The 17,623-nt window shown below is 47.8% G+C and overlaps 1 protein-coding gene across 9 annotated transcripts in view; it reads right to left on the reverse strand.

The window, feature by feature from the left end:
- Positions 1-16,224, reverse strand: part of LOC121663488 — an 18,600-nt gene extending 2,376 nt beyond the window's left edge. Inside the window, exons 1-8 of one of the 9 annotated variants that reach the window (XM_042025787.1) lie at positions 16,143-16,214; positions 6,681-7,639; positions 6,517-6,590; positions 2,380-2,438; positions 2,142-2,165; positions 1,437-1,499; positions 489-656; positions 84-248 (exon numbers count right to left, since the gene is read on the reverse strand). In XM_042025787.1, the coding sequence (XP_041881721.1) occupies positions 84-248; positions 489-656; positions 1,437-1,499; positions 2,142-2,165; positions 2,380-2,395 (436 nt within the window). In that variant the 5' untranslated portion in view covers positions 2,396-2,438; positions 6,517-6,590; positions 6,681-7,639; positions 16,143-16,214. Of the gene's footprint in view, positions 1-83; positions 249-488; positions 657-1,436; positions 1,500-2,141; positions 2,166-2,379; positions 2,439-6,516; positions 6,591-6,680; positions 7,640-10,662; positions 10,874-14,256; positions 14,339-16,142 lie in introns of those variants that run through there. The other 8 variants (XM_042025784.1, XM_042025789.1, XM_042025782.1 and 5 more) reach the window with 8 other exon arrangements.
- Between the last annotated feature and the right edge of the window lie 1,399 nt (positions 16,225-17,623).

Below are 17,623 nucleotides of genomic sequence, written 5' to 3' on the forward strand. Positions count from 1 at the left end.
GATGAGCTCTCAGCGTGGTTGGGCTGTAGAGCAGCTTTTGCCTTCAGTGAGATGAAAGTCTGCTTGGCAATGGCCCTGCTCACCTGGTATCTTCTCCAGGTCTGCTCTGAAGACCTGAAGATCAAGCTTCGTGGACTCCAGCCATTCATGTACATCTTCTTGCAGAGTTTGAATGCTTTGGGAGAGATTCCTGAGGTTCTTCTGCAACTTGCATTCCAGGGCCCTTGCAATTTCCTCCTTTTCCTTTCCTGTGAAGAAAGAACGATGTCACTGGGTCACTGATGATTCCTCCTTGAGGGGGACACCAGCTATCTGACACAAGGATGTCCAAAGGCTCTGATTTAACATCCCTGACAGAGGGTCTCTTCTCAGGCCCCTCCCTGTCCCCTTTGAACAGCTGAACAGGATGAGCTCTCAGCGTGGTTGGGCTGTAGAGCAGCTTTTGCCTTCAGAGAGATGGAAGTCTGCTTGGCAATAGCCCTGCTCACCTTGTATCTTCTCCAGGTCTGCTCTGAAGACCTGAAGATCACAGAGTTTGAATTTATGTAATTTTTTAAATACTCTCTTTAGAGGTTCCATTTGTTTCATGAGGTAAAGGAAGTTCTCGTTCAGCTTGGAGTCCAGGAGCTTTGTGGTCTTCTCCCTCTCTCTCTCTCCTGTAGAAAAAGACTGGTGTCAGCGAGAAACTGACATTGCTCGTTTGAAGGGGAGACCACCCATCCTGCCTGAGGACAATCAAATCCTTTGTTTTAAAGTCCCTTCTTGAGGGTCTCTTCTTGGGTCTTCCCACAGGTTGGGTTTTTATTTCCTCTCCTCCAGGCTGTCCTGGTCTGTGCTGGGAAAACCCCACTGCTGGAGCAGCTCTGTCCCCTGGGAGCCTGGGATCGTGGGCATCTGCATGGGGGTAGGGAATAAACAAAGGAAGGCTGGAGGCCCTTGGAAGTGGGGATTTATGGAAAGGTGGGATTGTTTATCTGACTGTGCTGGGCCCTCATGCACAGCAGGCCTCTGGATCTCCTTCTTGCTTGGCAGGGTTTAGTTTCCAGGTAGTGTGGGCAAGGACTGGCACTCACCTGCACAGAAAGGCTTCTGCCTTTTGCCCCTGGAGGAAAGCCCAGGATGAAATTCCTCCTTCAGGTCCAAGAAAAGAAAGGAAATCCCAGAAGGGATGTGCTATGGCTTTGAAATCGTTACCAACTGTCAGGAGCACCCTCTGCTAGAGCAGGACGTGTCTGTCATCCAAGGGGGATGTCCCTCCGGCCAAATTCATCCCACCCCAAAGGCCGGGCCTGCGGCTGTGCTCTGGGAGGGGTTCTGCAGGCAACGTGCTCGGGAGAGACCCCCACTGGCCTCACTTCTCTCAGGGATAACACATCGCATCCCAAGGGTTCCCAAGGATGAGAACAGACAAGAGAAATGGGATCCAGCACACTTACTTCGTCTTTCGAGTATCCATTTTACAGCTCTATAAATAATTTCGCACGCAGCCAGCCCGACACCTGGACATCAGGTTCAGATGAAAATAAAATGAAAAAGAAAAAAGGAACATTCAACAAGGACCTTTCCCTAAGGAACTCCAGGACTGCACTGAGCGGTTCTGGGGCAGAGCACATCCTGCAGCTGGCCCAGGAACCATGAGGTGCTGTGGACCAGGAGCCCCAGAGCAGTGCTGGGGGGTTTCTGACCCTTGGGGCCCACTGAGGCTCTCCTGGGCCAGGAAGCTGCCTCAGCTGCCACAGCATTCGGGCACCATGCAGGTGCCTCGGCACAGTCCCACCAGAGCACAGCCACCCACGAGAGGGTGAGACTGTCCTGCCTCACACTCCAGGAGTGGAGAGGGACCCCCAGCTCCCTTTAGTGACCCTCGGCACATTCATTTCAGCCTGACTCCTCAAAGCCTTGCTCAGCAACACCCCCTGCTAGGGTAGGATGTGTCAAAGAAGGTCACCACTCTGACCAAATTCCTCAGTTCATCCCAAGCCAAGGCCAGGCCTTCTGCTGTGCTCTGGAAGGCATTCTGCAGGTAATGTGCTTGGGGGAGAGACCTCCATTGGCCTCACTCCTCTCAGGGATAACACATTGCATCCCAAAGGGTCCCAAGGATGGCCACAGACAAAAAGAATGGGATCCAGCACACTTACCTATGGATTTGAATATTTTCCTTACTTCTCGCCATTAGGTTCACATGAAAAGAAGAAGAAAAATGAAAAAAGGGAAACTTTGCTGCGGTATTTCCCTAAGGATTTCAACAATGCATTAAAGAGCTTTTTTGGGACACACACGTCCCTTATACTACTCAAACCTCTGATCTACACAGGGTTTTTAAAATTACTTATTTTTCCTGCCATCACTGTCTAGCAGAAGAAATGCAGCTCTTACCAAATCTTCCTGCCATGTCCTCAGTTCCTGCCTCCTGCGTCCTCTTCTCAAGGTTCACTCTGCAATGCAAGGGAAAAGGAGAGCAAAATTTCTGTGGTGGGCACAGGACTACAGAAGAGAAGGCAATAATAAAACATTCTGTTGTAGTCCCAGATGGTCCCAAACCCATCTTGGCTGCACTGGAGCTCCCTGAGAATTCTCACAGCCACACACATTGTCTTTGTTGGTCAGAATAAAGACCTTCTGCCCTTGCAGAGTGCAGAACCAGGTGTTCAACCCCAGCTATGATTTTCTGCAGAGGAGAGGGACCATTGTCCATTCCTTCAGACTCAAATCCTGGAGGTTATCCTGACCAGCTATGAAGAAATCTATGGAGAAAGGACAGGGGTGACCTTGGCTGGCTGCCAGATGCCCACCAAGCTGCTCACTCCCCCTCCTCAACTGGACAGGAGGAAAAACTACAACTGAAACGCTCACATAAAGCCTGGGACATCCCTCACCTGTTGCCATCATGGGAAAACCAGATTTCATTTGGGGACGATTGCTTTGCTTTCTTGGCAATTCTCAACAGAGCAGCAAGGTGAGTAACAAAGACAAAACTGAAACCACCTCACTCCCACCCTCCCCTCCTCCTGGTTGTGAACACACAGGTGCAGGTGGCTCGGGGACAGCTGCAGTGCCAGGTGCAGGTCGAGCTCCACGTGGGAGCCCGAGACAAGAGCCCATGAACGGCCAACAAAGCACAACAAAGGGCCCCAAGAGCACTGGCACAGCTGGGGGAGGGACACTGAGAGACATGGCAGGAGCCAAGGGCTCAGGAGAAAGCCAGACTTGAGCCTTGGGCCCTCAAACTGTGAAGGAATAAAACTGAGGGGTTCCTTTGTCAGGGAAACAGTTCCTTTGTCAGGGAAACAGCTCAGGCTGTTTCTGTTACTGTGCCAGGAAGAAATGGCTTTATGGAAGGAGACATCTGAGACTCTGCCATGGGAAACCTGGGCTGGAACTGGGGAGGACACAGGGGCTGAGTGTGGGATTGAGGACTGTGGGGAGTCCAGCAAGGCCTGTTGGGGCACTGGAGCCATTGCTGCAAAGGTGTTATAAACGAGGCCTGGACTTTTTGGGTGGAGTAAAAGTCTGCTCGTTTATTAAAAAGAAAACCAGGAGCGGAGACTCGAGGTAAGCCCAAGTCCCACTCGACAACCCAGAAAAAAAACAAACAGTGCGACACAGAGGACGTTCCCTCGGACTCAAGTTCCTCAGGAAGACCCCCCCGGAGGCTGAGCCCCGGGGCAGTTTTTATAGTCTCTCTTGATGTTGTGATTGGTGCAGCTCAGATCCTCCCTCTGATGGCTCGTTGCTAGGGTCCTCATTGGTGTTCAGTTCCGTCAGTCTCTGGGGCGTCGAGTGATTGGTTTACCCCCTAACCAATAATTCCTCAAAATGTTTACATCATAATTATTAAGTCATCTTAAGAACATTCTAGACCATTCTCCTCTTTTCTATAGACCCATTACTTTCCCCCATTGGTGTCACCATCTAGTGGGCACATAGCAACATTACACCCGTACAGTCGCAATAACAATTAACTCATTAACTGCATATCCCCATTCTTTTAACAAGCAACTTTTAACTTCTTCTCAACCAAAAGAACCTTTTAACCATTTATTACAAAGGGACTCTGGTCCCAGCACTGAAAGTCTCTGGTGGTGGGAATGTGAGGGCCAGAGAGCCTCGGGAATGGTCAGACTGGGGAGTTCCCTTAACATCCTCTTCTGCACAACTGGCTGCAGAAAGCATGGCCTTGCTGGCCCTTCCAAAAAAGGCACCTGTCCCTTCTGACCAGATCCCAGAACCACAGAACCACCGGGCTGGAAGAGACCTTCAAGATCACCAAGTCCAACCCATTCACCAAGTCCAACCCATCAGAGCAGCAATGACGAGGTGAAGGCAGAAGGCAGAAACGGGGATAGATCAGAAACGAGGAAAGGTCTGCTCGGGGCACCACTCACTGCTGTGCTCTGCCCTCCCTCTCCTTCTTGCACTCCATTTCCCCGTGCTGTCTGCTCCTTGTGACTTTTTGTTTTCTTTGCCAAGGGCCATGTTCCAGAGAAGGAGGAGGACCCGGTCAAACGGGGTGAATTAAGAAACTCCTTGCCAAAAGCAAGAATCTTGCATGTCAAGAAAGCTTTCCTGGTGTTCAAGAGGAGTTGAAACCTGGCTGAGAAAGAAAGCTCCACTGAGGACTAGAAATAGAGAAATGTCAGCAGGGACCCATCAGAAGTCACAGCCCCAGGGCCTGTCAGTGTCCCTCGGGTCTAACCCCAGCATTGAACGCTGCTCTCTTTCTTCAGACTACTTTTCCTAATCTGCTCTAGTCAGAAAGGAGGGAAAGAATGTAAGTGGTATAAACCACTCAGTATTTGAGGGTTATTTCTCCTGAAAGCAGAGCAATAGAGTGACGGCTTCCTAAACAGTAACAATGAACAGATGATGTGCACGTGGAGCTGCCATGAACAGGCCTCTGCTATTGATAAGTGATGAACGCAGACATTTAGCTCAGATCACCACTCATGGAAAGATGGTTGTGCTTCCAGGAATGGGTCACCCCACTTCTCACAGTCAGAGAGAAATTGTTCTCTTGTCTCTCCTTGTCTCTTTCTCATATTCAGAAGGAGCCCTGAACACTGGTTTAGACAGGAAACTTATTTTATGTGGTGCCAGATCTGCAATCCTGAGCCAAAGCTGAAGCTTTGAGGGGAAAAAGAAAAGGAAGGGGGGAAAGACAAGAGAGGGGAGGAGAAGGAAAAGTTAAAGGAAGTGGGGGAAGGGGGGAGAAAGAAAAAGTACAGCCAGGGAAAAAAAAAAAAAGAATAAATTCTCTCTTCTGCATTCTCAGTGAGGTCTCTGCTGGCCAGAGACCAACGGACTGTGAGCGGGAAGGGACAACAGACTTTGCACAGGAATTCTATGAAATATTAACTTTGTGGTCTCCCTCCAACCCTTCTTGACCAGCCCCCCACCCTCCGCAGCAACGCTGGACCTTGATGAGGTAAAGACACTGAAAGCCCTGAGGGCTCTGGAGGGCAGTGTTGGAAATAACAGAACTTTTGAAAGTTTTTACTTTATTCATCTAGTCAGGCTTGGTTTGCCCTTGCCCTGGGGAAAGGAATTTTAGGTTTTTCTCAGGGGACATTGCACCACTCCTCACAGGATGAGCTTAATATCTCAACAGACTGGGCGTAGCCCAGAAGATGCACAAAAAATAACAACCGTCAACACCCATCGACAGACATCAACCCCAGATGTTGCACCTTGGCATGGTTGGAGATGCTTGGTCTGGAAAAGACCGATAAGGGAATCAAGGAGTGAGGGCTGAATTAGCATTAGAGGCAAAGGAATCCGTGGCCAATAAGAAACCAATGAAGAAGGGGCAGTCAATAACTAACTCATGTAAGCACAAGTTAACTATTGGGAGACAGCAAATGTTAGTTCAGACAGAAGATGTTAATTACAAAGCCTGAGAAGCCGAATTCACCCTCATCTTGTCAAGATAGAGGGGACAAGGATCATCTCAGAGACTGCTGAATCATTCCTCAAAGGACTACGCATGCCCAGGGAGAAAGGTGAAAAGTTCACTGAGAGGATGACTACTGGCCTTCATCAGAGAAGACCCCCAAGGAAGAGGAGAGGCCTTCCTCAGTGCGACCACCAGGACACACAGCGCATGTGTGGCCCATATGCTAATGACTTCCAATAAATAATTTGCATAGCCACACCTGTCCCAATGAATGTGATGAATATTCATAATTTAACCCTTAATACTGTGTTGTAGAGAGCACCAGGTGTGTGTGTTTGGAGGAGCGATCCCCACACAGCCGGCGCGCCGAATAAAGCAAATACCCACTTCTCCGACTCTGTCTCTCAAGTGTCTCCTGGCCTGGTTGTGGCATGATTCATCTGGCATCCTGAGATGGGACCCTCTCTGCCCGGCTGCCGGATCCAGGGGTAAGCGGACCTCCCAGTCGCGACCCTGAATTTTCAGGGGGAGCTCAGCTGTCCTTTGGCTCACAGCGGGGGCAGACAAGGACCATCTGCACCAAATTAAGGGATTTGCTATTCCTTTGAAACACAAAATACCTGCAGGTCCAGGGTTCGAGTCCCTGAGGGTGGGTTGAAAGTCCCGAGGAAGACTGGGTCTCCCAAAATTAGTCCTGGGCAAGAGGAAAAGTACTTTTAAGGGGTTGGACCCTGACTTTTAAAGGGGTTGGACTCCCGAGGTTGGACCCCACTGTGAGAGGTACCTTTAAGGGGTTGGACCCCGCTGTTAGGCGCTATTGTACGGCTATTTGTGTTTTGTCTGTTGCTATTCTGCTGCTGTGTGAGTGAGAGTGGATGAGACGTGCTGTCAAAGTGAGGAGCGAGTGAGGAGCTCTATCTGCGGTTCCGTACCCCGGCGCCCGGCTCGGCCAGAGAAAAGCGAAGCGTTTGGCAAAGAGTGAACGAGGATAAATCATATAAACTGTTGGTTTGGAATTCAACCTTACTGTCCGAAGTGGGGTGGATTTTAGAGGAGAAAAAATTTTAGCTATTGAATTGAAAACATCCAGACCCCCAACACCTTTCTAATGTAGCTCCATCTGATTTCCCTTCTGAAATCCCGTGTTTAGTGTATGAAAACAGTTGTGAAGCTTGTATTTGTGTACATGTATTAGAAAGGGGTATTGTACTTCTACTAGATGGAGTGGGTGGTGTCCAAGCTGCCAGAGGAGAGAGCTTGGTATCAGACTAGAAAGAGCAATGAAAGTGCAGATAATGTTAGAGTAAGGGGAGAGTGGCAGAGAATAGTGAGAAATTTGAGAGGAACTGGTTAGAAAAGTTAAGAGATGAGGAAAAGGCGAAAGCAATGGCAAAGGTGATGGCAGAAGTTGTAAGAATTGTGGACATTGTGATTAATAAGTTTAAGTGTGCGGAGCTGTAAGGCTCCTGTTACGTGGTGCTTGTGCAGAGCTGAAAGGCTCCTGTTTGGAGGGGACCCGTGCCCCTGTGCCTTTTGTGTTTTGTTGTGAAAAGCCAAAATTGGCAGGTTTCAGTTCTGAGGCGAGCTCCTATCTTCTGGGGAGCCTTGCCACCAGTCTGTGGATTATTGTGGAGAGCTAGAATTGGCAGATTCTAATCCTGCAGCCTTGTGGGGATGGTGCTGTCCCTGTGCAGGCCCAGGTATTTGTCATGCAGCCTCATCTGCGGGGGCTGTAGAGAAACCCTGAAAAAAAAAAAAAAAAAAGAGAGAGAAGGGGGTTTTAGGCAGTAGCATTGCTTGCTGCCGAACTTGATCTTGTCCAAAAGGAAAATCACTAGAACAAAAGGAGCAAACTGATAAGGCCAACTGCTCCAGGGCGAAAAGCAGAAGCCTACTAAAACCCTGAGGAGAAAAAAAAAAAAAAACAACAAAAACAAACAAACAAACAAACAAAAAAAAACGGCAATCCAAATGCCTGATTCACAGACTGCAACTCTTGCAAAACTTTTAAAAGCAGTCTCACTCCCTCCACTGAAGAATCAATTGGAAGAAACGCCACTGGAAACCTGCGGGAGACAATAAAAGTGGTGCAACAAGCACTTCATAGAATAAAAACTAAAACTCCACTTGAATAAGTTAATGCAATTAAACTCTTGTTTCCCCCCCCCCCCCCCCCCACCCCCCCGCGCGGCGGGGGTTGGGGGGGAAGTTTGTTTCTTTTCTCTTTTCTAGGAATGTCAAATGTCCTGACATCAAAGATAAAGAAAGCAGTTTGAGAGCAAGGAAACTGCAAGCAGCAAAATCACACCTAAATGTGATAACCATTGCTTCACTGTCACTTTGTGGTAGCCCCAAAAAGTTTTACTTCTTAATAATCAGTCTAGTGGGCCAAATTTTCACTTTTCTTTTCTAGGAATCTACCAACACATGAGATGGAGCTGTGTGAAAACCAATGAAATTTCAAGTGTCACCATAATTGCTCGCATTGTCAGTTGGTTAATGTTTGTAATTTGTTTGTGTTTTCATTGCAAGTGACTTGGTGAAAGATCAAATAGTAGTGAAAGCATTCTACATATTCTTGAGTCTAATTTTTGTCTAACTTGTTTTGTCTTTTTACTGAAAAATAGTGTGGTTAAAGTCTTATAGATGTATAATTTGTCTCAACCAATATTATCCTGAGAGTTGGTATAAGAATTTACACATATTTGAAATCCTACAAATATGGACTAACCTTCCCAGTTCTGCCTCAGAAGGCTTCAAAATTATTATAATCTGGCTAAATTTTTTGGATTTTCTAATTAGTGAACTAAAAAAGAATCTTGACAAAACACAAGCAAATGCTACCTGAGAAATGATTGAATCCCCCTTCCTAAACCAAGAGGAATATAGAAAAGCCTTCTACCAGCTCTCAAACTAAAGTGCTGTTCAATCTCATGCCATATGTCTTAAGAGGATGTTTTAACTTTTCCTCACCCCTCCTATTTATAGCACATTCTGCAATCTCAGTTGTAGGTGCAGAATGGGATGAAGGCAATTTATTCACCAAAAACAAAACAAAAAAAAACAACCCTACATTTGAAAGAGAATTCATTTCATTTTTAATCCCACCAAAAATAAAGCCACAGTTTGTAGTTTGTGTCAAGATTAAATGACAAGAGTGCTATAATCTGGCTCCTGGAAAACAGAGCATAGCCCTAATGTAAAGATATGTTTGCATGAGAACATTTTGTATGAAAATGTTTTGTGTGTTAGTTTTGTATCATAAAAACTAATCCTTCATAATGTATAGAATTATACAGCAGAGTAAGAATATTATTATAACAAAAACTGTAGAAAGAAGCTACAACCAAAGAAGCCTCCCTGAAGATACCTGACTAGGACTTTAAAGTGTAAGTTCAACCACTAAGATAAAAGAAAGAGAAATACCCATAGATAGTAAAAGAACAAATTAAGTGATCCCATTAGTAGAAGATGTTGAAATTCCAGAGAGATCAAAACGGGCTCCCCCAGTGATTATTGAACTACTGGAAGGGGCACAACCAGTGTCAATTAAACAATATACACTAAGGCATGAAACATGAGTAAGAATAGAACCAATAATTACTAAATTTATTAATCAAAGGTTGTTGAGAAAGTGTAGATCTTCCTGCAATACCCCAATTCTACCAGTACAAAAGCCAAATGAAAGTTATTGATTAGTTCAGGACCTGAGGACACTTGACTCACAAAATTACAAAGTGACTGAGTGTGATTTTCAGTTTTAGATTTAAAAGATGCTCTCTTTTGTCTGCCATTAGCTGAAAGCAGTCAGGAAATTTTTGCCTTTGAATGGAAAAACCCCAAAACAGGGAGAAAAAGTCAGCTCACATGGACTGTATTGCCACAAGGATTCAAGACCCATGATATTTGGAAATCAATTAGCCAAGGAACTAGAAGCCTGGACACCACCACTTAGAGAAGACACATTTCTGCAGTACGTCGATGATCTGCTGATAGCAACAAGGACCCGTGAAGACTGCAAGAACTGGACTGTAAGTCTTCTAAATTTTCTGGGACTAAGTGGATATAGAGTCTCCCCTGAAAAGGCTCAGCTAGTCCTCCAGAATGTTACATATCGAAGGTATAAACTAGCAAGAGGGGAGAGAGCCTCGGGAGACAACAGGAAAGAGGCAATTTGTCAAATGCCCAGGCCAACCACAACCAAAGAACTGATAACTTTTCTGAGAATGACAGGATGGTGTAGATTATGGATCTACAACTATAGACTCATTGTGAAACCTTTATACCAGCTCCTAAAAGAGACTGGGGGAACTCACCTATGCTGGACACCAGAGACTAACAATGCATTTGTAATTCTGAAACGTGAGTTGATGCAAGCTCCAGTATTGGGCATACCAGATGTCACTAAACCTCTTCTGTTGTTTTCACATGAGAGACAAGGACTGGTGCTGGAACTTTTGGCACAGAAGCTGGGACCATACAAAAGGCCAGTGGCTTATTTCTCCAAGCAGCTGGACGTGGTCAGCCAAGGATGGCCCGCCTGCCTGCGTGCAGTGGCAGCTGGGACCCTGAACATAGAGGAAGCCCTCAAGTTCACACTGGGCCAGCAGAGAATTGTTTTTGTCTCTCACACAGTGTCAGCAGTGCTCACACAGAAAGGAAATCACTGGTTAAGCCCATCTCACTTTCTCAAACACCAAGCTGTCCTAGCAGAATCGGAGGATGTGAGTATCCAAGTAACCAACGTTTTAAACCCAGCAGCTTACCTCCAGGGCAAGGCTGCTGAGGAGCCTGGACAGCAGGACTGCATCGAAACCATGGAGGCAGTTGACTCCAGCCGCCTGGACCTAAAGGACTCTCCGCTAGAAAATGCAGACAACTGGTTCACTGATGAAAGCAGTTATGTCAAGGATGGTGAGCGGCTCGCTGGGTGTGCAGTTACAACCACAGACGCTGTCATTGAGGCAAAACCGTTACCTGTGGGGACATCAGCTCATAAGGCTGAAATAATAGCCCTAACTCGAGCCTTGGCATCAGCCAAAGGAAAACCTATCAACATTTGGACTGATTCAAGGTATGCTTTTGGAGTGGTAGACGCTCACGGGGCTATCTGGAAAGAAAGAGGTTTATTAACCTCACAGAAGAAAGAAATCAAGCATGCTACTGCAATCATGCAGTTACTGGAAGCAGTGGTAAAACCTTCAAAAGTGGCTATAATGCATTGTAAGGGACACTCCCAGGGTAACACCATCCCTGAACTGGGAAATGCTATGGCAGACAAAACAGCAAAGGCAGTGGCCAGTAGATTTCAGATCCAAGCCCTAACTCTAATTATGATTTAAATTAGATTAAAAAAAAAAAAAAAAAGCACAGATGGGTGGGCTAAGATAAAAAGGTCTCATAGTCATACCCAGAAAACTGTTAAAATTATTTATCCAAAGTGAACATTGCATCAAATCACCTTAGATGAGACTTCTTGAAGGCTTAAAGAGGTATGAGACAAACTTACATCATGGTTACCCAACTTATCCTGGCTTAAACAATTGTTTGGAATAGCTATTTGTGTTATTGCATTGTTACTTAGTGTTTGTATTAGTAATTACTGATGCAGAATATTATGTACTTAGAATCGTGATGCTTATGCTCAATGACACAAGCATAAACTTAGAAATAAAATAGAGAAGGGTTCTTACATTAAAGACATGCAAGATTTGTAAAGAATTACAAATAACCAAAGAAAAGGGGGGGATTGAAGAAGGGGCAGTCAATAACTAACTCATGTAAGCACAAGTTAACTACTGGGAGACAACAAATGTTAGTTCAGACAGAAGATGTTAATTACAAAGCCTGAGAAGCCGAATTCACCCTCATCTTGTCAAGATAGAGGGGACAAGGATCATCTCAGAGACTGCTGAATCATTCCTCAAAGGACTACGCATGCCCAGGGAGAAAGGTGAAAAGTTCATGAGAGGATGACTACTGGCCTTCCTCAGAGAAGACCCCCGAGGAAGAGGAGAGGTCTTCCTCAGCGCGACCACCAGGACACACAGCGCATGTGTGGCCCATATGCTAATGACTGCCGATAAATAATTTGTATAACCACACCTGTCCCAAGGAATGTGATGAATATTCATAATTTAGCCCATAATACTGTGTTGTAGAGAGCACCAGGTGTGTGTGTTTGGAGGAGCGATCCCCACACAGCTGGCGCGCCAAATAAAGCAAATACCCACTTCTCTGACTCTGTCTCTCAAGTGTCTCCTGGCCCGGTTGTGGCACGATTCACCAAATATTAGAAAAATTGTGTCATTTGGGACCAATGAACGGGAACTGCTTTGAGTTTTTTATTGTATAAATCTGCAGAAAGTCTGGTAAAAGGCATGTGTGTATGGAATATTTTCCATGGCACATCTGAGCCAGAATAAAGTAATGCCTGATTCTCCATCACTTCAAATACAGTGTTAGAGGGTTTTTATTTTCCTCCCGAATTTTTGGTGACAGCAGCAGGGCTCCTTCAAGCCTCAGCAGAGCCCAGTGAAGGCCCCAGGGTGGTTCAGGGAGTGTCCTTTTCCCATTCAATTCTCTCTGGCAGAACTGGACATAGCATTTGAGGGGCCCCAGCAGTGCCCAACCCAGGGGATGGTCACGGCCCATGAAGCCTTGTGAGGAGGGGGTGTCATTGCTGTGTATTGCCAGTAGCAATTCCATTGGCCTTGCCCAGAGGGGCGACTGCAGGTGCAGATTGCTCTGCTGCAGATGTTTCTGTTTGGGCAGAGTCACACTTTTATTGCTGGTTTTGTTGTTGCAGACACTTAGGGAAATCCCACCAGCACCTGAAGGACAGCTGGAGGACTCCCACCCCAGTGACCCACCAGTGCAGAGGTTCCTGACTGCCACAGCCCCGCTGTTGCTGGGCAGGTGTGGTGTAAATGTGCTGGGCACAGGGGTTAAACCCTTCCCCTGGCTCTGCTCCTGCTCACACAGCCCAGGGCTGTGCTGTTGGCTTTCTGTGCTGCTGGCTCATGTGCTCCACCTCCCATGTGCTGCCTTTTCACCCTGGAGCTCGCTCAGTTCAGCCAAGAGCCTCAAGAGATGAGTGCTTTACTCACGGCTTCTTGGAGAGACCATTCCTGCCCTTGGAACAGGCTGCCCTGTAGGGCCTATCAGATTTCCTGAGCTCCTTCACCCTTCAGAGCTGCTGCCCCTGCCGCCACCTGGTTCAACACCCCGAGTTCATCCTCTGGAGCCCCAGCTCTGTGCTCTGCTGCTGGCCTTAGTCCCTGCCCTTTGGTGCCTGGGACCCCACTATGTCCCGGCTGTGACAGCCCAGGCTGGCACTGATGAGCTCATCCCTGACCAGCTCTTCCTTGTGGGCCACCACCAGGTCCCCATGAGCATCCCCCCTTTTCACCCACCAGGCAGCTTTGCTGAGCCGTCACTCCAGGATCCCCCACGCTGTTGGAGCCCTGCTGCTTTGCCTGCCCGTGAATGCCAGGGCAGTTACCATTCCCCATGGGAACTTGCTCACTGGCCTGGACACTTCTCAGAAGAGGCTCTCAGGCCTCTTCTGCCAACTTTCCCTGGTCAAGCAGTTTCTGAACTGCCAAGACAGTGTCCCCCTTTCTGAGCCCTTCACTGCTCACTCTTAAGTCAATCAGCCTTTGCCCATCCTGTGGAGGATCTCCTCCATGTGTTCAAGCTGCTCCTCACACCTCCCGTCCTCATCCTCCCTGCCACTCCCTCCGGCAGAGCCTCTCCCCTTCCCCTGCGTTCCACCCATGTTCAAGCACAGCCTTCCAAACCATTTAGGGATGGTTCTGACTCAGAAAAAAATTATGTAGAGAGCTTCTGAGCTCAAAGCCAGCAATTTCAGGTTCTTAGAAATGCCCACTCAGGAGCTTCTGGGCTCAAAATCAGTGATGCAGGGAGCTTATGGGGTCCCAAACAATGATTTAGAGAGACTTTGGGCTCAGAAACACCCCAGACTTCAGGAAGCTTTGGGGTTGAGAAAGGCCAATTAAGGGAGCATTTGGCTCAAAACCACTGATTTGGGGAGCTTTTGGCCTCAGAAAGTCCTCTCTAGCCAGCTTTTGATTCAAAATTCCAATTTAGGGAGCTCTTGGGCTCAGAAACACATGTTTAGGGAACTGCAGTGCTCAGAAAAAGCCACGTTGGGAGCTTTGGAGGTCATGAAGAGCCACCTGGGGAGCCCCAGGGCTCAGAAACACCCATTTCATGAGCTTTGGGGCTCAGAGAAATCAATGTCCAGAGACTTTGGACTCAAAAGCAGCTATTGAGGATCCTTTGGGGTTCAGCAACACCATTTCAAGGAGCTTTTGGCCTCAAAAACAGCCACTTACACAGTGGAACTTCACAGCTGAGAATGGAAAAGTTTTGGGAGTATTTGGGCTCAGGAACACCCACCTCGGGAGCTTCTGGGACCTGAAACAGCAATTCAGAATGCATTTGGGTTCAGAAACACTGATTTAGGGAGCATTGGGGCTCTAAAACACCGATTTAGGGAATCTTGGGCTTAAGAAACCCTGATTTAGGGCGTTTGAGGTTGAGAAAAAATGATGTCGGAAGCGTTGGTGGCCATAGAGAGTGATTTGGGAATATTTTCAGATCAAAAAGCGATTTAGAGAGCTTTAGGGCTCCAGAAAACCAATTAAAGCAGACTTTGGGCTCAGTAGCCCCCATTTAGGAGCTTTTGGGCTCAGAAACATGAATTTCAGGCGCAGAAGGAGCAACCCGTGGGGAAAGGCAGGAGCGAGGGTCTGGCGCTGGGGCAGCCTGGAACAAGGCTGGGAAGAAGCAGCTCCGCAGCAGGGGCAGCAGCACCGCGGGGCTCCGCACGGTCCGGCTCTTTCCGTCATCCCGGCTATGTCCATTTCCCACCCCCACGGGCTCCTCGCCCTCCCCCAGCACCTCGTTTCTTGGTTTTACACCGATTTCCCGTAAATCCCCGGAAAACTGAAACCGAAACTGGGGAGGTCCAGTCACGGAGCGGCTCCTCGGGGCAGCCCCGCTGGGGCGGGGAAAGGGCGCGGCCGGCGGCCCCTGCCCGGTCCTGGGGGCCTCCCAGGGGCACCAGGAATGGCACTGGGAGCACTGGGAGCGAACCCCATGGGCTGATGGCCAACAGGGCACATGGTTTGCATTACGGGGGTCGGAGCTCTGCGACACTGATCTCGGGAACTTCATGGCTCAGAAACCCCTATTTCGGCAGCTTTGGGGCCAGAACAGTCACTTCGGGAGTTTTGCAGCCGAGAAAGAGCAAGTCTGGGGGCTTTGGGGCCCCAGAACACCGATTTCAGGTTTTGGGCTCAGAAAAAAAAAACACTTAGGGAGCTCCGAGTCTCAAAAACATTAATTAAGCAAGCTTTGAGCTCAAAACAAAACAAAACAAAACAGTTTAGGGATATTTTGAGCTCAGAAACATAGAGAGACTTTGGGCTCAGAAACACCCATTTAAGGACATTTTAAGGTCCTAAACACCAATTTAGGGAGCACTGGGAATGAGAAACAAATGTTTCAGGAGAATTTGTGCTCAGAAATACCAAATTAAGGAGGTTTTGGACCTCCCAAAAAAGCCAATTCAGGGAGATTTGTGCACAAGAAATCTGAGTACAACCAGCTTTTAGAAGAGACAGAACCAGCAATTTAGGGAACTTTGGGGGTCTAAAGTACCAATTTTGGGAGCATCTGGACTCAGAAAGACCAATTCAGGGAGCTTTAGGGCTCCAAAACACCCATTTCGAGAGCTCTTGGTCTGAGAAAGAGTGATTTATGGAGCTTCTGGGTTCAGCAATACCCAGTTATGGAATTTCTAGGCTCAGAAAAAAAATTATCTAGCAAGCTTCGGGGCTCAAAACCAGCAATTTCCGGTTCTTTGGGGCTCAGAAACCCCATTCAGGAGCTTTTGGGCTCAGATACTGCAAGTCTGGGAGCTTTAGGGCTCAAAATCAGTGATTCGGGGAGCTCTGAGGCTCAGAAACATCCATTTAGTGAGCTTTTGGGGTCCCAAACACTGATTTAGGGAGATTTTTGGGCTCAGAAACAGCACTTTGGGGATCTCTGGGGTTGAGAAACACCCATTTGGGGAGCATTTGGCCCAAATCCACTCATTTAGGGAGCTTTGGAGCTCCAAACCAGAGATTTAGGATCTCATGGGCTCAGAAACATTAATTTTGAGAGCAGAAGCAGCAGCGCGGGGGCAGGGTGGGAGCGAGGGGCTGGCGCTTACCTGGGACAAGGCTGCGAAGGAGCGGCTCTGCGGCGGGGCCAGGAGCAGCTCGGCTCAGCCCCGTTATACCCCTGCCTGTGCCCCCACCCCCTCCCTGCCCACGGGCTGCACCTCCCCACACTGTCCGACCCCCTCCCCTCACTTCTTGTTTTCACATCAGATTCTCGGAAACGGCTGAAAAAGCGAAAGCAGCGGTGCTCCAGGAAGGGAGCGCCTCCTCCGAGACAGGAAATGAGCCCGGGGGTTCCGCGGGGGAGTGAGGAGGGGACATGGCCGGCAGCCCCTGCCTGGTCCTGGGGGCTTCCCAGGGCACCAGGAATGGCACTGGGAAGGAATTGGAGCACTGCGGGGAGCCAGGATGATAAATAACATAAAGAATAGAAAATTTCAGTTCCCCTGAACCTGCTGAATAGAGTTTAAAGGCTCACTAGCAGAAAAGATAAAAGAATATAAAAATATTTACACAGGATGATAAACGTGTGTGGAACCAGTGGAGAAGGAGATAAAAGAATTACAGGGGGTTTTTGTTTATTTAACCACGTCCACCACAGTAAAGTTAAACAATAAAACACCTTGAGTGCATAATTCTAGAATAAAAAGGTGCCAGCTCCATGGACAGTGGAATTACTGTTCCTAACCAGAATAAGACTGAGGAAAAAGAATGAATAACTGTCACTAACGTACTACTTAGGTCTGTATCTTGAGAGTCAACCAGAATCTTTGTTCACCGAAGACACCTCTAGAGTGTCACCAAGGGGATTAGTCATGAAAGTTCTAATGAAAATATAAATATCCAAGTAGCCAAAATACTCAGTGTAATAATTGCTGGGTATGTTCTCAACTGAAGTTGGGAGGAATGGGATTCCCTTGGAGGGCCCACCCTAGGGGGCGGCAGAACTCTGTCAATGGGCTCTGACTCGTAACGGAGTCAGTGCAGGGACAGTTAAAGAGGACTGTGCTGTGAGCAAAGGAATGCAATTATCAGTTTTACAGGATTCACTAGGATTTCCCTTCAGGAGTAACCAAACCCTGTAATAGTTAAAGGCCACAATGGGAAAGGATTTCTGTCCTTTACCATCAATGTCAGTACAACTTGGGGTGCTGGAGCTGGTCAGTGTCAGTGTCAGTGTCAGTGTTACACCGCTCCCAGCCGCAGGGCCTCTGTGAAACTCCTCTGGAGCACAGGGAGGAGCCCTGGATCCATCAGCAGCCCAACAGTGGGAAATTAGACCTTTGGTACTGGGAGTGGGACCTGCTGGGTGTGCAGAGACAATGCCCATAAATGGCAACCTAAAGGATGGTTTGGGTCCTGTTGCCAGGCAATATTGATGCTTCCCTTTAGGGTACTTCAGCAACAACCACGAGGAAGAGTTGGGGCCCAGAGAACATTTCCCACCCAAAGAGTGCCTTGGATTTCAGAAAGCCAAAGATTCTGGTTCACCCTGTGCCCCATGTGCGCTGCCTCGTCCTGTGGAGTTCAC

The sequence above is a fragment of the Corvus kubaryi genome, unplaced genomic scaffold, assembly GCF_017639235.1.
Source record: "Corvus kubaryi isolate FWS band 111438036 unplaced genomic scaffold, C.kubaryi_AGA036_p1.0 37284, whole genome shotgun sequence".
NCBI lineage: Eukaryota > Metazoa > Chordata > Aves > Passeriformes > Corvidae > Corvus > Corvus kubaryi.